The following is a 22,824-nucleotide window of genomic DNA, read 5'->3' on the forward strand; positions in this document are numbered from 1 at the left end:
TTATTTGTGTTTCTTGTACCAGGGATTAAAATCAGGACCTTGTGCTTGTCAGGCAGGCACTTATGCTGTTGAGCTATCCCCTTCTTTAGGGTATTTTGGTTTTGTTTTGTTTTCTGAGACAAGGTCTTGCTATGCAGTTGCAGCTGGCTTTGGACTCTCTATGTATGACTTTGGACGCTCTATCATGCTAGTCTGGTACTCAAGGCAGTGCTCCTGCTTCAGCCTCCTGAGTGCTGGGATTATAGGCATGTGCCACCATGTTTGGCTTCTGTAGTTTTCTTGTGATGTTTTTGTCTGGCTTTGGTATTAAGATAATGCTAACCTCATAGAAGAGGTTAGAGAGGGGCTGGGGAGATAACTTGGCAGTCTAAGTGACTGCTTGGCAAGTGCTCAGACTAGAATTCAATCCCTAGTACTGCATGCTGTGCCGGCCCTGCACCAAGCTGGCCATTGAAACCAGGTGTGGTGGTATATACCTATAGTCCCAGTACTGATGAGGCTGAGACGGGGATCACTATGAGTCCAAGCTGTGTAGCAAGACCTTGTACCAAATAAATAAATAAAAGATTTAAAATTGAAAAAAAAGGGCTGGCCAGATAGTTCAGCAGACTAAAGCACCTGCTTCAGCAGAGTGCAGGGGTCAGGGTTGATCCTCGGGCCTGGCATGCCAGCCCCACCCCCTGGGGCACACAGAGCCAGTGATTGTGACTGGGCATGGTGGTCATGGTGGTGCATCTTTACTCGCAGTGCTGGGGAGGCTGAAAACAGGAGACTCACTATGAGTCAGTCTATGTAGTGAGATCCTGTACACCTTGTAGACCCTGTCCTAAATTCATTTTTTTTCTATTTTTGTATTGAGAAATAAATATGAATGAGACAGTTTCAAAGCTGAATAATAGGACAGTTTTGATAATCAATACATTGCACATTGTTATCTTCTTAGTGGTTATCCATAGTACAAGAAGCAGACAGGATATCCTGTCCAAACACTATTAGTGTACCTCTTTCTTCGCATTGAATTAAGCGAAAGTAGCTGTATATCTATCCTATTTTGTATATATAAATACAAAATGATCTTTCTTTTGTATCCCCCCTTTTTTTTGTTTAGTCCTGTCATAGGTGAATATTCTATTGGCATCTAAATACTAAGGTGCTTGAATTCAGCTCAACAATCCAACACTGTCTAGCAGTCTATAATATTAGTGGGCCATCCTCAGAAGTTATTGACTTGAGCCTTTTACAGCTCATCATATTAATAATGGCTTTACTTTTTATACCTCGTTTTTATACTTTTCTGCTGAATGGTTAAGACCAAGATAAAGCAAGACCTATATAACAAGAAATGTAACTTTTGTATCTGATAAGGTCCGTCAAGTACCCTCAGGATTTATCCTGTAGCCCTGTACCGCACTTTGTAGATCCTTTATCAGTGTCAGCCATGAGGATGAGTCATGGCCATTGCTTGACCAATTTGCTGTCTGTGAAATCCTGAGAGAATGTTTTTTCTCTCCATGTGTCTCTCCCCAGGCACACTGTACATCATCGATCACATTGTCCTAAATTCATAAAAACATAAAAATAAAAATAAAATTGAAAAAAAAAAAGGTTAGAGAATAGTATTTCCTCCACCTCTTCTCCTCCTCCTCCTTTTGCAAGGGGGTCTCTTTACTGTGTTGCCTGAGCTGGCCTCAAACTCATGACAGTTTATCCCCAGTAGCTGGGATTACAAATTGTGCGCTACTTAGATTTTGAAGATTAGTATTAGTTCTTTTTTTTTTAAATTTATTTATTTATTTATTTATGTGTGTGTGTGTGTGTGTGTGTGTGTGTGTGTGTGTGTGTCTGTGGCCAGCTCAGCCCACCAGGAGGCGGGGCTGGCTGGCATGTGGTGCTGGGGGATTGAACCGCAGTCCCTGTGCTTTGCTAAGCTTGTTCTAAGTAGGTGCTTTAGACCACTGAGCCATCTCACCAGCCCAGTATTAGTTCTTTAGAATTTAGAAAATCATGGGATTTTCTTGTTGGGAGGGCTTTTTTTTTTTCCTTTTCTTTCAGTGCTTGAGGTCATATCCAGGGTTTTAGAGGTGCTAAACAGGTACTCCAGGTTTAAACTACACTCCAGCCATGTTAGGAAAAATTTGTTTTTGGTCTTTTTGAGACAGGGTCTTTCTTTGTAGTTCAGGCTGTCCTTGAGCTCACTTTGTAGCCCAGGCTGGTCTGGAACTCAATTTGATCCTCCTGCCTCAGCTTCCCAAGTGCTGGGATTACAGATGTGTTCCGCCATACCTGGGCCTAACTTCTTTCTTTCTTTTTTTTCCATTTATATATTTGGTACAGGGTCTCACTGGACTGGTAGTGATCCTCTTCTTTTTAGCCTCCCCAGTGCTGGAATTATAGGTGTGCATCATCATGCCCACACTCAGTTGCTGGTTTTTTTAATTTTAATTTTAATTTTTTTGTGGAACGCTTTTTTTTTTTTTTTTTTTTTTTGTGGTTGCCGGTGTTGCAGGACAGGGGCTCCAACCCTGGTCCTTGTGCTTGCCAAACAGATGCTTAGTCTGCTGAGCTATCTTGCCAGCCCTTTTTACCTGGGTCTAATTTCTTTTTAAATTCATTTTTAATCTTTTTTAATGGATGTTTTAGTTTTCACTATGGTCCTAATCTATCTTTCTTTTCCTTTTTTTATTTTTTTTTTTATTTTTTTAATGGTTTTGGGGAATCAAACGGGACCTGTGCTTGTCAGCAGGCGCTTATGACACTTAGCTATCTCCCTGGCCCTGTCCTGCTAAATTGCCCTGACTCGGCTCCAGTTCATGATCCTTCTGCCTTAGCCTTCCTAGTGCAGGAATTATGGGTGAGCACCACTGAGCCTAGAGAAAACAATGTAAAGTCCACTGCATAGAGAAAATAAATACTTTTAAAATAAGTTATCTTTAGATTTTTGTCTGGGTTTCTGGTATGGCTTACTTTTTGAGTATTTAGTTTCTATTTCTTGTACTCTTTTCTTTTCCTTTCTTTCTTTCTTTCTTTCTTTCTTTCTTTCTTTCTTTCTTTCTTTCTTTCTTTCTCTTTTTGGCATTGGAGATAGAATACAGGGCCTAGTACAGTGATGGTGAATCTTTCTCTTAGAGCTTTCAATGACACAGACATCCCACTGTAGGGCACGAATCCTACTGAGGGGCCGGGGAGGTGGCTCAGTAGAATAAGCGCTTGCCTGGCAAGTGCAAGGGCCTGAGTTCAATCCCTGGTCCCACCAAAAAAAAAAAAAAAAAGAAAGAAAGAAAAAGAATCCTACTGAATTGTCTCTTTTTTTGTTGTTGCTGGCTCAGCCTGCCCTGGGGGCAGGGCGGCTCAGTTTGTGGTGCCAGAGATTAGGATTGAACCAGGGTCCCTGAGCTTTGCCTAAGCAAGTGCTTTAGACTGCTGAGTTATCTCACTAGTGGCCCCCCACCCCTGTTCCTTCCATTGCCTCTTTAGTGCACTTTGTTTTTGGTTCTTGAGGCACAGTGTAGTGGATTGCCAACTGGTGTTTAACTTGTTTCATCCAGCTGAATTGAACTAGCATGGTGCTGGGTGTGGGAGGCCCACCTGAGGAGCGTTGCCAGGAGCCTAAGAGGAAGAACTAGAGAAGCTATGGAGAGGCTGCTAGGGAAGCTGTTTGGGAAGCTGCTGCTTGTCTTGGGTTATTCGGTTGGAGAACCTTGTCATGTGGGCTATCCTGATGAACTTGACTGTTTTTGTCATTGGAGGAGCTTGGGACCTTGTCGTTGCTGGGAATGGCTACTGTTCGTTTTGGTGTAGCTCTCATCCTCATCACTTCCTGGCTCCAGAGGGGAACATGGTGCACTGCTCAGCCTCATGGAGAAGTTTATCACATTGGCTTTCCTGATGGGAACTCAGCTTTATTTATCACTGGAGGAGCTCAGGACCTCACTGTTGCTGAGGATGGCTATGGTATTTTTGGGGGGAGCTCTCGTTCTTACCTTGATCGCTGCTTCTTGGCTCCAGTTTAGAGCCTTCAGCCTGCCAGCATAGATCCTTCTTCCCACTGGCACAGACTTTCTAGCTTTCACCACTGACCTTTGGGTCTTGCCATCGCAGATTCGTGAAGCAGGACTGCATGAGACGTTATTGTGGGCTCTAGGTCTACAGCTGGACTCATGTAGGCTATTAGGATCCAGGCCCTCAGCTGGATTCTTTGGTCTTTAGTGTGTAGACAGATTCCTGCACTCTTTGTATATGATTCTTTGGGGGATTATAAAATAATCATAAAATATGTCCTGTATTGTATTGTTCCCCTTACAAAAACCCCAAACCATGTTGTAGAATTTCACTATTTACTCCAGGCTGGCCTTGAACTCTTGTTGAGCCTTTTGCCTCGAGTGCTGGGATTAAAGGCCTGTGGCAGCAAGCCCGGCAACCCATCTTCTTTGTATGTAATTCATAATGAAGATTAAAAGCTATTTTGTAAACTTTATTTTCTCTAGCACATAGTACACTATGAAAACCAGGCAATCTTCTCAAACCTTTTTTAAACCTTCTTTCATCAGCGATATTTCTTTCTCCCTCTCCATTTGTAGTTCATTATGTATCTCTGGGATCCTTATCTGTCTGAGGCTTCCCTATATCCCTGCTTGGATTAACTGGTCTCTGCCTAATCCTTTTTATCACACTGCATTGCAGTTTTGTGGTTTCTTGCCTATTTCTTTTCTTCATGTCTATCAGCTCTTTAAGGACCAGAACTTCCTTTTCCTTTTCCTTTTTAAATCTATTTCTGGGTCTAGCAGAGTACTTAACACCACTTGGGCTTAAAATAAAATAAACACCGGGTGTGGTGGTGTATGCCTGCACTGCATAGTGAGATCCTGTCTCAAACGGTGCAAGTTATAGTGATCAAAAAACTAACCTGGCCTTCTTAATTTAGGGCTATTTTTTAATTTTATTTTTATATCTTGGGACAGGGTCTAACTGCCCAGATCAGACTTGTAGTGATCTTCCTGTTTACAGCCTCCCAAGTGCTGGGATTACAGGCGCGTGCCACCATGTCTAGTCTCAATTGCTATCTCAGCGTGCCCCAGGGGCGGAGCTGGCACAGAAGTTCTGGGGATCGAAATCTTGACCCCTGCATGTGCCTAGGCAGGCGCTTTAATCTGCTGAGCTATTTGGCCGGACCTTAATTTAGTGCTATTAAAAACAAACAGAAAATGCCAGATGTGGTGGCTCACACCTGTAATTCTAGCAGCACTTGGGGAAGGCAGGAGGATTGCTGAGAGTTTGAGGCCAACTTGAGCTACATAGTGAGACCCTGTCTCGACAAGCAAAACAAGCAACAGAAAAACAAACTCTTTGTGCAGTCATTTTCACATCATGTATATCCGTTCGATACTTCTTGCTCTATTAGAGCCAGCTTGTTTTCTGTAGGAAATAAAATTTTTTTTTTCTGTTCAGTGATGTCACTGCTGAAGAATCCAGAAAAACCCAGGACTATTTCCATTATGAGGGAACCTTGAGCACTTGGAGGCTGGCTTAAGTAATAGGTGAAGTGCTGCAGAGTCCCATATGCAAATTATTGTAAGAAGGACTCACCCGCTCCTGTGAATCCCTAGGACTGACTTCCCATAGGGAAAAACCCTTCCCAGCTCTAAAAATTTTTAAAGCAGTGGCCCAAGTTTATTGGAAAAAGTAAAAGTGAAGAGTAGGGGAGAAAGTGGCTCTGAAGAGTGAGCCTGGGCCAAATAAAAGAAGAAAAAGCAAGATAGAATATCCTGGAGGAAGCAGGGTGGGCTATTGTGAGGAAAGCCATGATAGTTTAAGATTTTTTTATTTTTTTGAGCTAGAGTCTCAGGTAGTTTAGGCTGGCCTTGAACTCACTTTGTAGCTTAGGCTGGACTCAGACATAACAGTGATCCTCCTACCTTCTGAGTTCTGGGATCATAGGTGTGTGCCACCATACCCATGGCCTATTTTATTTTTTAATCAGATTTTATTGGTACATTTTAGATATAATGATAACATAATTTGTGCCTATATGTGATATAACTTGATTCTTTTTTTCTCACTTCCCTACCCTCCCTTCAACTCCTTCCCTCCCCATTTATAAAAACTTTCTATTTTTCCTCACTTTTAAGACTTTTCCCTTTATAGTCCCCCTCCCATTCTTGTTCTCCCCACTGAACATCCTTTTCCTATTTCATATTACCTAATAGACATTTGGTCCTTATTTACATTTTCAGTTTCTCACAGCAGATAAAGAATTCGGTATTTACACCTGGGTCTGATTTATTTCACTTAAGAGTATGGTCTCAAGGTGCATCCATTTACCTAGGAATGTCTTAAGGTTATCCCCATGGCAGAATAGTTCTGCATTATATATAAAAAGAACTCACATCTTTATTACTTGGTTGATGAATCTTTGGGCTGTTTCCAGGATTTGGCCATGAACAAACTCTGTCCCTAAAAACATGGGAGTGCATGTATCCCTGTGGTATGATGGCCTAAAATGTTTAACAACTGAGTGTTTGAATGGCTAGAATGGCTAATTTTAATGATTTGTACAGGAATTTCCAGTGTCCAGTTTTCAATAGTGTAGTAAACAGAACTTTGTTCAATAAAGAGGCTATTTCTAATGAACTATGAATTCTTGAGATATAATTCCAAGCTAACAGCTGAGCTTTTCAGATTGTGTGACAATTTGCAAGTTAGAAATTTTGACCTTTGACTTCTGTTTTTTGTCTTTTTAATTGTACTGTAGACAGGGAACAGTGACATTGACAGATACTTAGAAGACTCCGCCTTTTTTTTTTTTTTTTTTTTTAACAACCTTAGATCGGATGGTGTAGGATCCGACCCTGCAGTATTCTGCCCTGGCCTCCCTTTTCATTGTAACCTGACCATAAGCCCGTTGCTGCACAGATTTATTTCATCCCTGTCATGCTAATTTTCACGCCTTGAAAAGCGCAGCTCAAGTTCAGGTTCTCGCGTTTGGTAGCTCTGGTGTTGTAATTCGGCGCCTTGCGTCCTCGGCAGAGGGGCCCTTTCCTTCGCGCCTCTGCAGGTCACACCTTGCTCAGTTCAGGCCACCTGGTGTGGTGGCGGTGTCTGGGGTACTGGGGCCCGATGGGGCGTGAAGCCGGGAGACCAAGCCGCACGCCCGAACTCCCCTGCGGACAGCCTGGCCTTTGCCCATCCCCCAGCCCAGACAGCCGGCTAGACGAAGAGACCATCGAGCTGCCGGCCCAGAGCGGCGCCGCCCGGCTCGCGCGTGACACTGCCGGGGCGGGGCCTGATGGAGGCCGAGGAGTAAAGCGAGCAGCCGGCAAGGGGAGCGCTACCTGTCCTCGCAGCGCCTCGCCGTGGTCGCGTTCGGAAGCGGCCTCGTCTGCCCTGCGGCGCTGGATCCTTGACGCACCGAGCTCGAGAGCGAGAACGAGAGAGAAAGGGTAGAAATGGCGGCTCCACTCGGCTCCCGCTGAGGAGGGTGAAGCCGGCGGAGGGTCTGTGTGGCCGGCTTGCAGGATCGCCCCTGTCTCGCTCCGCCTGCCGTGTCGCGCTGCTTTCCCTTCCTTTGCCCAGCCTTCGCCTGCCCTTGTCCGCGCTCCGGAGGGCCGGTCCGGCTCCTCTCCCGGCCCGCTCGGCTCCGCCAGCCCCGAGTGTCCGGCCGGCGGGTCGCCTTCCTCAGCTCTCCCGGGCGCGGCGCGGCCCCGTCCCCGGGCCGGACCATGGTGAATACCCGGAAGAGCTCCCTGCGGCTTCTCGGCTCCAAGTCTCCTGGGCCCGGGCCTGGGCCTGGGGCCGGAGTAGAGCCTGGGGCGGCTGGAGGCAGCAGCCATTTCATCTCCTCTCGGACCCGCTCCTCCAAGACCCGCGCTGCCAGCTGCCCGGCCGCCAAGGCTGGGGGATGCGGTGGCGCCGGGGTCGCCGCGGACGAGGCCCGGGTAAGAGCGCGGCGCCCGCGTCCCGAGGCTGCAAGCGCCGGCCGGGCCGCCCGGGCTTTGTCTGGCCGGGTTGGGGGCAGGAAGCCTCCAGCGGACGCCGCTCGGGAGGCTGGAGACTGGGTCTGCGGGTGCAGCGAAGGGTGGCACCTGCAGAAGGGTTGCGGCTTCAGCTCTTTTGCTTGGCTGGCCCGGTTCTTTTGTGTAAGGAACAGGGTTTAAGTTCGGGGGAGCGGGCTTGGGGGTCCTTTTCGGGGGCACTAGAACAACCTGCTGTCTGTGTCCTTGTCCTATCTCGGAGGGGAGTTCTAGGGGAATCGAGTGAAGGGCTGGAATCCGGGTGCTGGAAAAGAGAAGTGAAAGTTTTCTCTGGTGTTTCAAACCCTTCTTGAAAGTGTGTCAGCTTCTGCCGCTGTCTTAACTCCAGCTTACTCTCAGTTTGGGGGTGGTTCAAGTTGGTGAGGAAGTGAGCAGCAGAGCTCCAGTTGGCAGGCAGACAGGGATGCTGAAAAAAGTTTGTAGCAGCTCTGACACTAACTTTGAAAACAAAATCAACGCTATCGCCTCTCCAGGCGGGAGAGATCAAATGTGAAACTATACTGGAATAACTAGACTGCTAACCAAGGTTCCAGTAAGACCGGAGCTTTCAGTTCGTACGAGAGTGTCGAAAGAAACTTGACTAATGGGCACCACCATTCCTAAACTGTATGGTTTTTTGGTTGTCTACATTTTTTTTGTTAGAGAAATACTTTACAAAAGGTGAATTAACATTTCATCATACCCTGGCAAAGTGACACTTTAAGAGACAATTAGTGATTTAGTTCTTCCAAAAAATTTTATTTTTGAAATTTTATTACTGACAGTATAAAATGCTAAAAACCTGGGAATAGATTTATCACTTTAAAGATATTGACAAGTTTGTGACAAATTACTACGAGTAATTTGCCTGGAAAATGCAGTTCCTATAAGGTACTCCTTTAAATCCAAACTATTTTGTGTTATTATGGGATGGGAGCAGTAGTTATTCTTTAGAGGTCTACAAGATTGCTGTGTGTGTGTGCTTCTCTTTATGCTGTATCCTATTTTGACACCAATCAGAATGAGTCTCCCTGTAATAGGAATGTTTTACCATACTACTATGAAATACATCTTTGAAAATAGCTGCTGCCCTTTATTTGCTAAAAATGTAGAAAGTATTTTTTTTAAAAAAACATTGTATGTAATAGACTAGAAACTTGCAAATCCTGAAGGTGAAATGAGGAAGCCAAAGCTGAAAGTTGTGCAAGCTGTTTAGAATGAGTAGTAACACTAAACTTTCTGTAGAAATACTCTTTTAAACATATGCAAGTTTATTAACTTACTGATGCTTTCATATGTTAAAATAACTTTTTTTAAGGTCTGCTCTATACAGTTGAGTCAAATAAAATATTTAGAGTGTAAGCACATAACTGTATCATGCTATGAATGCCTCGTCTATTAGAGCAGTGTCAAGCTCATCTAAAACAATTAGCTCATCTCTCTGTGATCAGTTTGTGGTCCCATTTTGAGTTCATGGATACCATGCTGTCTTTACCCCTGAGGAATAAGGTGAAGTAATTTGTCAAGCAGCTATTAGGGAGATGTTGAAAGGCAAGGAATCAATAATCTTGGGTAGAGATGAACATTTGGTAGCTTTTAAATTGCTAGAATGAAAAATATTAGAGCTCTTTCTAGAATATGATAATGAAATGTTTTTAAGATCCCTTTTTAAATGTTTTAAAAGCCTATAACAGGCTACTAAAGATTAATTCTGAAATACTTTGGACTTTAAAAATATTTGTGCTATGACTTTAGTAAATGATGAAATGATTTAGTTGTTCCCTTAGTTATTAGAGACTTAGATTGGAACTTTAGGACAGTTGAGTTATAATTTTGAATTTAAGTATGTATATATATATATTCTTTGAAGTGAATTGATTTGAGCGTGGTTAGTACTTCCTCTCTAGATTTGTTACAGGAATTTAGCACTTCTGGCTCTCACCCTTTCCTGATTTCGGTTCCTTTGGGTAAATATCTAGAAGTGAGATTACTGGTTCTGTTTTTATTTTGTTTGTGGAGGATTCTTCATAGTATTTTTTCTTTCTTTTTAAAATTTTATGTATTTGGTACAGGGTCTCACTGTGTAGCTCGGGCTCGTAGTGGTCCTCCTATTTCAGCCTCCCCAGCCCTGGGATTACAGGCACACACCACCACATCAGGTCTTGGTGGCCAGCAGGGCATGTGCTATTGGGGATCGAACCTGGATCCTTGTGCTTGACTAGGCAGGTGCTTAGATTGCTGAGTTATCTCCGTGGCCCTCTTCATACTATTTTTCCATGATAGTTGTATCATTTTGAAATTTATTATTGTATTTTTCAAGCTTAGATTTTTCAGACTGTGGTCTTTATTCTCATTGTTTGATTGTGATAAATTTATTTTCATTATTTCTTCAATTTTTACTTTTTTTGGAGGGAGATTTGAGGCTGGCTTCAAGCTTACATTGATTCTCCTATGTCAGCCTCCTGAGTGCTGTGATTACAGGCATGTGTCACTGTACACATGCCTCCTGAGTGCTTGTTTTTCATAGTATTTTCTTTACATTCTTCATTCTTTCATATGGCTTAGCTTAATGGCTTTCTTTCTTTTTTGCATAATGGTTTTCTAATACTGTACTTTAATGTATCATATAATTCTTTAACCTTTTTCTGTGGGTATGCAGATTGTCTATGTGATTTTAGCATTATAAATAATTAGAAAGTGACCTTATTTAAAGGAAATGATATTATTAGGTCAAAGAGTTGTATTAAGTTTTTATAGATTGTGTGCTACAAAGAGGCTGAAGAAGTATCTCCTACTTTCCCACACTTGTAACATTGTGAAGTTTTTATACTATTAGGATTGATTTAGGATGTTAGGTTTGAACTTGCTGGAAAGGGCAGGACTGCATTGTTACTAAGTATCTTTAGTATCTGACACATAGAGTCTTAAAAAATGTTTATAGAAGGAATGAATCACTGAAATTAATGAGATTATGAAATAATGTTACTCCTACTAAACCTAGTAAGTATCTGTATCTGAGTTTATATCCAATGTCAGGTGATAGGTGCAATATTTGTTATATTACTTCGTTGACTTTTCCAACAATTTTAGCAGATAGTTTTTTTTTTCCTCCCCCGGAACTGGGGATTGAACTCAGGCCCTTGCGCTTGCCAGGGAAGCACTTATTCCACTGAGCCATCTCCCTGGCCCCACGATAGTTTCTTTTTTTTTAGGTAAATACTTTATAAGTCATAGTGATTGTGCTGTACCGTGGGATTGTTTATTTATCTTCCAAGTATGTGACATTTTTCAGTATTCACATTTTCTTTTTCATTTTAAGTAATGTAATATTTTTAAGTTAAAAGCGAAAACTAGGGAGTGTGGTGGCACACACCTGTGTAATCCCAGTACTTGGGAGGCTGAGGCATGAGGATCACTGAGTTCGTGGCCAGCCTGGATTTACAAAGTGAGCTCAAGTGACAAGATTCAGTTAGAGTGAGTTGGAGACCAGCTTGAAGTACCTAATGATCCTTGCCTCCCAAGGCAAGAACTACCTTTCAGGTATTTTTATTTTTGTTTTTATTTTTGAGATAAGCTGGCCATGAACCTTGATCATCCTGCCTGATCCCAAGTGCTGGGATTACAGGCAAGCACCACCTGATTTTTAATTTGGAGGAAAAGTACATTTTAAGTTATCAGTAGGAACATGTACTAATAAAAATGGGGGGGGGCTGAACTGAAAACAAATTGAACAATAAATGCCCTCAGTACCCTTGAAACTTTAAAAAATAAATAAAAAATAATTTGTAGGCTCTTTTAAAACTTTTTATGACTTCTTAGCCATCTGATTGCTTACTTTTTTTTTTTTTTTTTTCCACTTCTGTGTTTCCTGATGATTGTTCAGAAATACTAAACCAGTAAACTTGCTTGCTCTTGGGGATATTTACAGAAAATTTAGGGCATTTTTTGTTTCAAGATTTTGTAGAATTATATTGGTTCTGGATAAGTAAATAGCATTCTGAGTTTGTTTTCTGAAGCCATGGTAACTGCTGTGTCTCTCATTCTTTGATAAATGAAAGGAAAAGAAATAGACTGCACCTCTAAGCTTTCTCATGGAAACCAAAGTACTGGTTTAAAAAAAAAGTAGACAAAAAGGCTGTCTTGGTAAGGAAATTGGAAAAGATTGACTATACTCTTACACTTTCTAACCTAGCTTAGGGGAAGTGTTGTTTTCTTTTCTCTCTTTAGTCTTTGAGGATTTTTTCTCATCAGTTTTCTATTTATTCAAAAATTTGCATCTATCTATGTACCTGCCTACCTACCTATCTACATGCCTGTCACATCTCTATATTGCCTAGGTTGGCCTGGAACCTGAGATGCCCCTGCATCGTTTTTCTAAGTAGCTGGGATTACACACAAAAGCCACTGCATCTGGCTTAAAATTTTTGTTTTATTCTCTTCTGTGCTCAGTGGTTTCTTTGCTTTGGTTACAAGAAATCAGATTCTTACTGTTTTAAAAAAATAAAATTGGATCTCTGTTACTGGAGGGGGAGATTTCCTATCTCCCACTTTGTTAAACTTCTTTTCTTTCACTGTCTCTGGTGTGTTTCTTTGTGCCTCCCCTCTCCTCCCCTCCTCTCCCCTTTCTTCCTTATTTTATAGTATTGGAGAATGAACCCAGGGCTTTCACACTGGGCTGCCTCACTAGAAATTTTATTTTTTATTACAGACAATGTCTTGTTAAATTTCCCAGTTTGAGCTTGAGCTTGCTGTCCTGCCTCATCCTTACAGAGTGCTGGCGTCACATGTGTGCATACCATACCATTTCCCCTTGCATGTCAGATTTGTTTCTTAATTCTGATTCATCTTAATGAAGAGTGGCTCTGCAAGCATTACCTGTAGTTGGTCTCCACCCACTGTGTTCTTAGTAATTTCCACCCAGCTTTTCACACAAACTACTGCCCTATTACAAGAAACAGTAAAGCTGTGGGGGGGTGGTGCATACCTGTACCATCTCATGGGAGACTGAGGCTGAAAGGAGTTCAGGGTCTGTCTGGGCTACACAGTGAGACCCTGTCCAAAAACTGAAACAAAACCCACAGGCATATATATATATATATATATATAGTCTCCAGAGCAAATTTCAATTTTCCCTAGTATATCAGTGAAATACTACTTTTGTGGTTTTTGTGACCACCCCTTCGCCTCTTTGACAGTGTCTCATCATGTAACTCAGTTTGGCTTTGGACTGTGTGTAGCACAGGCTGGCCTTGAACTCACAATGATCCTCCTGTCTCACCCTCAAGTGCTTGGATTACAGTTGTGTGATCCACCATGCCTGGGCACCCTTTTTTCTTTTAATGTAGGCATTTTTCAAGATTTGACTTAATTGAATGTATTACCTGTGAGCCTTATTATTATTTTTTATTACACTGTTCATGTCCATCACTACTGCTTAATTCATTTCTAAGCTACATTTCCCACAGCCTAACAGAAACCTTAGATTACTGGGCAGGATCCTAGGCCTACCTTTTCAAATCATGATTCAGCATTATACTTCTCCCTTGAACAGCTGCTTCCTGGCTACATCCTTTTCTTTTTCTGAGACAGGATCTCATTGAGTAGTTGAGGGTGGTCTTGGACTCCATGATGTAGCCTAGGCTGGCCTTGAAATTGAGATCCTTTTGCCTCAGCCTCCTCAGTGCTGGGATCACAGGTGTGCACCACCATGCCTAGCTGTCAGTGTTGTGTTTCTCTAATGGCCAGTGGTGTGGAACATTTTTCTGTGTATTCATTGGCCATTTGTGTTTTTTCTTTTGGGAAATATCTGTTCACTTCAGTTGCTGAGTTTTTGATTGGGTCTTATATTTTAGGGGCATCTAATTTTTTTTTTTTTTAAGTTCATATATTCTAGATATTAGTGCTCCATCCAGGGAGTAACTGGCAAAACATTATCCCCATCCTGTAGGTTATCTCTTTGCTCTGTTGATCCTTTGCTATGTGGTGGCTTTTTTTTTTTTTTTTTTGGTGGTACCAGGGATCAAACTCAGAACCTTGCACTTGCCAGGCAAGCACTTATTCCACTGAGCTGTCTCCCCAGCACCAAGCTTTTTAATTTGATATGTTACTGTTTTATTTAAAAATTTTTATTGGTGCATTTAAATATAAGGATATAATTTATACTTGCATATGATTTATCTTCTGTTTTTTTCCCATTCCTTTCCCCTCTCTTCAACCCTACTTGCCTTTCTGTTGTTGTTTTTGAGACAGTCTAGCTGTGTAGTTTAGGCTGGTCTTGAACTTACTATGTAGCCCAGGCTGGCTTCAAACTCAGTGATCCTCCTGCCTCAACTTCCTAAATGCTGGAATTATAGGTGTGCAGTATCAGCCCAGCTAACAGTGTGGTAAACATATGTGTCTAATTTATGTTACCTAAGAGTATGGTCTGAAGGTGTAACAATTTACCTTGGAATGTCTCAAGTTTACCCTTCTTTATGGGAGATATATATATATATATATATATATATATATCCCCTTTTGTCCAATCATAGGTTGATGGACTCACTGGTTCCAAGATTTAGCTATTACAAGCTGTGCCACTATATATGTGGGTGTGCATATATTGATGTGGTATGATACTTTTCTTTCAGGAAGATACCAAGAAAGGGTATAACTGGATTCAGTGAACCTGTAGTTTTAGTTTTTCCAGCCAGATTTTATTGGTACATTTTAAATATATATAAGGATCACATGCATCATAGAGAATTTGTACCTGTACATGGTATAAGTGAATTTTTTTCTACTCTCTTCAGCCCCTCCTCATTTACAAAAGCTTTGTTTCCATTTTTCTTTTTTTTCCCCTCACTTTCACTTTGTTTTTTGCTTTTCCCTTCTTTCCATTCCTTCCTTACCATTCTTGTTCCCCTCCCCATTTGGACATTTTTTTTTTTTTCCTATTTCATAATAGTTAATGTTACACATTTTGGTCCTCATTTACACCTTCAGTTTTTCACGTGAGGGAAACAATGTCATATTTACACATGTATGTCTGATTTATTTTACTTAAGAGTATGGTCTCAAGGGGCATTTGTTTACCTAGGGAATGTCAGAATAGTACTCAACTGTATATAAAAAGCATATCTTCTTCATTGATTCTTCAGTTGATGAACATTTGGGCTGTTTCCAAGATTAAGCTATTATAAACTGTGCCTCTATAAATATGGGTATGCATATATCACTGTGGTATGATGCTTTTAATTCTTTTGGGAAGCTACCCAGGAGGGGGATAGCTGGGTCAAATGGAACCTGCTGTTGGTTTTTTTTTCCTTTTTTTTTTTTTTTTGTATTTAGTACAAGGTCTACAGGGTCTCACTACACAGATTGGACTCATAGTGATTCTCCTGTTTTCAGCCTCCCAAGTGCTGGAATTACAGGCACGTGCCTCCACGCCCAGTCTCAATCTCTGTCTCAGCATGCCCTGGGGCTAGCATGGCACACCAGGAAGGTGCACTGAGAATCACCAGTCCCTGCAAATCACTAGTCCTTGAGTCTACCTAATCAGGTGTTTTAATTTGCTGACCTATGTGGCCCGCCCTTAGATTTCTTGATAACAGCCATTTTTTTCTGCGGTGAGATAGCATCTCAGTATTTTAAATTTGCTCCCCCGCCCCTTCTTTTTGAGACATGGTCTTGCTATGCAGTTCAGGCTAGCCTTGAGCTCACCTTGTAGCCCAGGCTGGTCTGGTGATCCTCCTGTCTCAGCCTCCTAGGAGTCCTGGGATTACAGACATGTGAAGTTTGCAGCTCCTGAATCACCACTAATGTTGAATGTTTTTTCATATATTTATCTGCTATTTCTACTTCTTCATCTGAGAAGTTCCTATTCATCTCAGATCCCCATTTTTGGATTGGATATTTAAATTTGGGTGAGTGTCTGATTTTTTTGAGTTCTTTATATATTCTGGATATTAGTCCTTTGAGGAATAGCTGGTATTTTTCCTCCCATGCTGTGGGTTGTCTCTTTTCTTTGTTGGTGGTTTCTTTTGTTGTACAAAAACTTTTTAATAAGATGAACTCTCATTTGATTCTTTGTGATATTTCCTGTGCAGATCAGGATTTTGTTGATAAATATCTTCAAAAGTCTACCTGTTCATGCTGGATGTGGTAGCACATGCCTGTAATCCTAGCACCTGAGGTTGAGGCTGAGCAGGAGGATCACTGGGAGTTGGAGACCAGTCTGGGCAACATAGTGAGACCCTGTGTCAGTCATCTCCATCACCCCCAAACCCATGGAAAAAAAAATTATTTTTTCAGCAGATTTAGTGTTTCTGTTTTAATATTTGGACCTTTGATCAATTTCAAGAATTTTAGTTTAGCACATAGAGAAGAAATATATGGGTCTAGTTTTAATTTTTGGCATGTGGAAAGCCAGTTTTCCCAGCACCATTTGTTAAGGAGTAAACACCTAGTAAAGGCATTTGGCCCCTTTTTCAAAGATAAGGTGGCTGAGTGTGTTTGAAATTGTTTTTGCATCTTCTAATCTTTTCAGTTGATCCTTGTGTCTTTTCATTTTTGCCAGTAAAATGCAGTTTTTGGTATTGTAGTTTTATGGTATAATTTCAAGTCAGGGATTGTGATATCTCTGCCTTGCCTTTGTTCCTCAGTTACTTTTGCAGTTAGAAATTACTGTTCTAGGTTTCTTCTAGCTCCAAATGAATTTTGTTTGGAATTATTTTCTCTCATTCTGTGAAATATGCTATTGGTATTTTGATTTTTTTTTTTTCCCCCCACAACTGAGGATTGAACTCATGCCCTTTTACTTGCCAGGGAAGCGCTTATTCTACTGAGCTATCTCCCCGGCCCTGGTATTTTGATTGTAATTGTATAACAATAAATCTGTATAACAGTTAAAAAAGTATGGCCATTTTCATTATATTGTTTTTTCCTATATAAGAACAAGGGATAGGATATCCCTTTTCTCATATCTTTTTTTTTTTTTTTTTTTTTGTATTTTAGTAAGGGTCTACAGAGTCTAGGGTCTCACTATGTAGATAGGACTTGTAGTAATGATCCATCTGTGTTCAACCTCTAAAGAGCTGGGATTACAGGCACATACCACCACGCCCAGTTTCAATTGCAGTCTCAGGGTGCCCTGGGGGTAGGGCTGGCAGGGCAGGCTGGGATCAAACCTCTGACTCCCGCGTCTGCCTAAGCAGACACTTTAATCTGCTGAGCTATTTGGCTAGCCCTTCTGATATCTTTTTAAGATCTCCTTTTTTGAATGTAAAGTTTTTTTTTTTAAAAACTTCATTTGTTACATTGATTTTTAGGTATTTCATTTTTATGGTTGTTACTTTGGAAGGAGTGGTTTGTTTAATTTTTCTCTCACTGAGTTTGTTATTTGTGTGCAGGAATAGCATTGTGTGTGTGTTTTTCAGACTGTTTCGCTGTGAACTTCAGGCCCCTTGAACTTACTTTGTAGCCCAGGCCAGGCTTGAACTCACAGCAATCCTCCTGCAACAGCCTCCTGAGTGCTGGGATTATAGGTGTGTGCCACCGCACCAGTGTTGACTTTGTATCCAGTTATGTTACTGAATTTGGTTATTTAAATTTTTCTTCAATAATTTAGTGATTACATATATCATAGAGAATTTGTACCTGTACATGATATAGCTTTTTTCCCCCATTCTTCTCTCCCTTCAACCTCTCCTCCCCTCCCCATTTATGATACAGGGCTCGCTCACATATTGCAGAGGTCATGTTCCAGACACTCCCACGAGAAGTGAAAATCAGCAAAGTAGCGATGTTAGATCTATTTTAGTACTTATGCATATTTGAAGGCTTTATAAACCCCACACTTTTATAAACCCCACACTCTTAGAAACCTTTCCCACACTTTTAAAAACACTTCTAATGTTCTTAACCATTTTCTAAACTCATAAACCTACATAATTGTAACCACATACATATACTGTATGATAATGCAAAATCCCATGATACAATGAAAAATCTGCAATAAATAATTTAGATTATTGTTTTTTTCTATATTTTAGGGAAGGGTCTACAGGGTGTTCAGGGTCTCACTACTTGATCGGACTCAGTGATTTTCCTGTTTACAGCCTCCCAAGTGCTGGGATTACAGTGTGTGCCACCATGCCCAGTGTAAATTGCCTGCTTAGCATACATGGGGGTTGGGGTGGGGGTGGGACCGGGCCAGTACTGCAGGCCTCAGGGATTGAATCCCGGCCCCTGCATCTGCTTGCAGACACTTTAATCTGCTGAACTATTTGGCTGGCCCCCTAGATTAATGTTTCTGAAAACCGTGATACAGTGAGTCTGTGAAAGTTAAACTGTCAAATAGCGAGGGACTGCTGTAATAACTTTGTTTCTATTTTTTCTTTTATTTTCAAGATTTTACTTTTCCCTTTCCTTCCCTCTTTGTTCCCCTCCCCATCTGAACATTGAATTTAGTTATTAAACCTAGAAGTCTTTTGCTCTACTTTTTGGGGTCTTCTATGTTGAGTATCATGTCATCTGCGAATAATGATAACAACTTCCTTTCCTGTCCTCAATACTTTTATCTTTTTCTTGCTCTGGCTAATGTTTCCAGAACTGTGTTGAATAAGAATAGTGACAGTGGACATCTTTGTCTTGTTCTTGATTTTATTTATTTATTTATTTATTTATTTTGCAGAACCAGGGATTGAACTCAGACCCTTGTGCTTGCCAGGGAAGCGTTTATTCCACTGAGCCATCTCCCTGGCCCCTGTTCTTGATTTTAAAGTGAAAGCTTTCAGTTTTTGTCCATTTAGTATGATGTTGGCTGTTGGTTTGTCATATATGGCTTTTATCAGATTGAGATAAAGACCATACATTCCAATTTTCTGTAATTTTTTAAAAAATTATTTTTTATGTATTTAGTATAGGGTCTACAGGGTCTCTCTGCACAGAGCGGACTCAGTGATCCTCCTGTTTTTAGTCTCCAACCGTTGGAATTACAGGCACACGCCACCATGCCCAGTCTCATTGGCCATCTCAAGCAGTGTGCCTTGGAAGTGGGGCTGGCATGGCACGCTGGGGATCAAACCCTGGACCCTGTGCCTGCATAAGGATGTGCTTCAGTCTGCTGAGCTATCTGGCTGGCCCACTTTGGCAGGATTTTTATCACGAATGAATGTTGGCACTTTTATTTTTTTTTAAAACAGGATTTTTTTTTTTTTTTTTTTGCAGAACCAGAGATTGAACTCAGGCCTTTGCACTTGCCAGGCAAGTGCTTATTCTACTGAGCTATCTCCCCAGACCACTTTGTTGTAGTTTTAAAAAATATCTTCAAGTTCATTGACTGATACTGGGTTTTCTAGAATTGTAATATCATCTCAGTTCAGCTTTGGTAATTCATATTTATCTAGGGATCTGTCCATTTCTTCTGTGCTTTCCTTTTTATTAGAATATAGGTTCTCAAAGTAGGTATTGATGACCTTATAGATTTCTGCAAGTTTTGTTGGGATTTCATCATTTTCATTCTTTTTTTTTTTCCCCTAACCCTAACCCTAACCCTAAATCATTTTCATTCTTTATTGCATGGTTTTGAGTCGTTTTTTTTTAATAAGGTTGGCTAAGATTTTGTCATGTTATTTAGTATTGTAAAGAACCAACTCTTTGACTCATTGATTCTTTGTATTTTTTTCTTTTAAATTATTTATTTATTTTCAAATTGGTAGGACAGTTTCAATAATTAACACATTGCATACACAAGAAAAAATGGCTTAGGGCTGGTGAGATGGCTCAGTGGTCTAAAGCACCTACTTAGAACAAGCTAAGCCAAGCAAAGCTCAGGGACCTCGGTTCAATCCCCCAGTACCACATGCCAGCCCGCCCGTCCCCTGGTGGGCTGAGCTGGCCACACACAAAATAAATAAATAAATAAATAAATATTAAAAAAAAATAACACATTGCATACATTCCTCCCAGTGGTTTTTTTTTAATTGTTTTTTATTTATTTTATTTTATTTTTTTTGCTCCGAATGCCTTCAGGGCAGGTATGGCTGGCTTGAGTTGTGGGGATCGAACCACAGCAACTGATCCTGACTACTTTGTTGAAGCAGTCACTTAAAGAGCTGAGCTAAGGGGCAGGCCCCTGGGTTTTTTTCTTAATCTCCATTGTATTCATTTCTGCTCTGAGGTTTATACTTTTCTCCCTCATGAGCTTTGTGTTTGACTCGCTCTTTTTCTAGAAGCTTGAGATTCAGTATTAGGTTATTTGAGCTTATTCTGCTTTTCTCTTTTCTTTTTGGCAGAACCGGGGATTGAACTCAGACTCTTGCGCTTGCCAGGGAAGTGCTTATTCTACTGAGCCATCTCCCTGGCCCCTACATTCTACTTTTCTGATAGGTGAATTCACTGTTATAAACTTTCTTTGTAGGACTACTTTCATAAATTCTGATGTATTTACATTATAGTTTAATTGTAGAAACTGTAATTCTTTAATTTCATCTCTGACCCATTGGTTGTGTAGGAGGGTGTTATTTAATTTCCATGTGTTTGTGAAGTTTTTGTTTCTTTTGCTGTTTCCAATTTCATTGCACTGTGGTCTGATAATATACATGAGATAATTTCAATCCCTTTGCATTTAATTTATTTAAGCACTTTGAGCTAGTATGTAATCTATTTTGGAGAAAATCCTATGTGCAGCTGAGACAGTTGTGCATGTTGATGTGGGTGGAACACTGTACACATCTAAGTCCATTTGTTCAAAAGTTTAGGTCAGTTCTAATTTTTTTTTTTTTTTTTTTGGTCTAGTGATCTATTTGTGCAGTGGGGTATTAAGGTCCCCCATTAAAATTGTACTAGTGCTTATTTGGTTTTTCATAACTTAATATTTGTTTTGTATATTTTGATATGCTGGTATTTGGTTCATATGTATTTATGACTTATCTATTCCTCTTAGATTGTTTCCTTTATAAGGATATAGTCAAGAAGGATTTTTTTTTTTTTTTTGGCTAGCTCAGGCTGCCTTAAGAGCGGGTCTGGTGTGGCATGTGGAGCTGGGGATTGAATTGCGGTCCCTTGCACCTGACTGGGTTTGCCCATGCAGTGCTTAAACAACTTAGCTAACTGGCAAGCCCCATAAGGATATAGTGACCTTCTTTGTCTTTTTTATAATCAGTCTTGGCTTGAAGTCCACTTTGGCTGCAAGCAGAATAGCTACTCTTACCTTTTTCTTGGTTTCTGTCACATGGAGTATTGTTTTCTATCCTTTGACTTCATGAATTTCTTTTCAAGTTAAATGTGTGTGTTGTATGCAGCATGTTGTTGGATTTTGCTTCTTGATCTGTTCTGCCAGTCTGTTAGTTTTGATTGGTGAGTTGAGACCATTTACCTTGAGACCATAACTGATGTGTATTGATTTATCCTTGTTGTGTTATTTTCCTGTTCTTGGCTCCTTTTTCCTGTTCATTTAATTGTTTGCCTTGCCTGATGGATTCATTCTGTTTGGGTTCATAGAGTTGAATTCCTCATCTCTACAATGTCATTTTAAATATTTTGGAGTGCTGGTTCTGTTTGGTGGTCATTAATTTTCTTAGGTGTTCTTTATCATGAAAGTATTTTATGTCTCCATCAATTTGAAAAATAGTTTTACAGAGTACATCAATCTTCACTGGAAGTTGTTTTCTTTTAGGACTTGAAATACTTGAAGATCTCCTTGACTTAAGGATTTGTGTTGAGAAGTCAGCTGTGATTCTGATGGGCTTTCCTTGATGTTTTGCTTTCTCTAACAGCTTTTAATATTGTGTTCTTATATTGAATTTTTCTATTATATGCCTTGGGATAGATTTTTTAAAATTGTGGCTACTTAGAATTTTATATTTTTTATTCATCTGTGTGTCAAATTGTTTTTCCTTGCTTGGGAAGTTTCTGTCATCACTTTTGTGAACAGATATTTGTGTCTTTTTATCTCTTGCTTTTTCATTGACTCTTACCAACCATATGTTCTTATTATTTTTTAATAATAGGAAGAATTTATTGAAAGAAAGAAAGCTTCTGTTGGGTCAGGGATATAACTCAGCAGCACAGATGCCTGCTTGGCAAGTGCAAGGTGCTGAATTCAGTTCCCAGTACAAAAAAAGAAAGCTGTTTGAGAGGGACAAAAGGGATCCAGAAAGTGAGTTGCCTACCAACTGTGGTTCTGAACGGTATTTCAACAAAGCTAAGATGTGAGGCAGGTTCGAAGTGGGACAGAATTAGAATCATTTAATAAGATTACAAAGTATAGTCACAGTATTGATCCACTGGGAAATCACAAGATGGGTATGAGGTGGGACAAGACTATAGGGAGCAAATAAGGTTATAAGTGTAGTGGCTTGGGTAATAGTGATTAAATGGGGATCCAATTGTAAAGCAAATCATGTAGCAAACACACATGGAATAGACAAGGACTTACATGAAAGACATGGGTTAAGGAGGTTTGGTCCTCCACTTCAAGGTGATGGATGCCTAGTTAGAATATCAGTTATTGCTGTTCATCCCTAGGGGAAGTGTTTGAATGAGTAGTTCCTTTTTTTCCCTGAATTCTAGCTTTTGGTGAATACACCCCCAGCCACAGTTGTCTTCTGCACTGATCTCTCAAGGACCCAGCCCAGTCTGACAGCCTACAATATTCTTACCTAATTTAGTTGTCTATAATAACACCCCATTGCCCCCAAGAAGTATGCCTAACAAAGGGAAAGGACTGTTGCCAGCTGAAGAGGGTGGGAGTTGTGATGGGCAGTCAGAGATACTCCACAGAGGGTCTATCTAAAAGGCCCTTAATAGGTGCCAGGTGTATCTTGGGTTTATATCT

The 22,824-nt window shown here is 40.7% G+C and overlaps 1 protein-coding gene across 2 annotated transcripts in view; it reads left to right on the forward strand.

Moving 5' to 3' along the window:
• Window positions 1-7,351: 7,351 nt before the first annotated feature.
• The window catches only part of Atad2b (ATPase family, AAA domain containing 2B), a 187,919-nt gene continuing 172,446 nt past the window's right edge, over window positions 7,352-22,824 (forward strand). For both annotated transcript variants that reach the window (XM_004627459.2, XM_004627460.2), the window contains exon 1: window positions 7,352-7,931. In XM_004627459.2, coding sequence (XP_004627516.1) covers window positions 7,716-7,931 — 216 coding nt within the window. In that variant the 5' untranslated portion in view covers window positions 7,352-7,715. The remainder of the gene's footprint in view (window positions 7,932-22,824) is intronic.

This window comes from Octodon degus, unplaced genomic scaffold (genome assembly GCF_000260255.1).
Source record: "Octodon degus isolate 3935 unplaced genomic scaffold, OctDeg1.0 scaffold00019, whole genome shotgun sequence".
Classification (NCBI taxonomy): Eukaryota; Metazoa; Chordata; class Mammalia; order Rodentia; family Octodontidae; genus Octodon; species Octodon degus.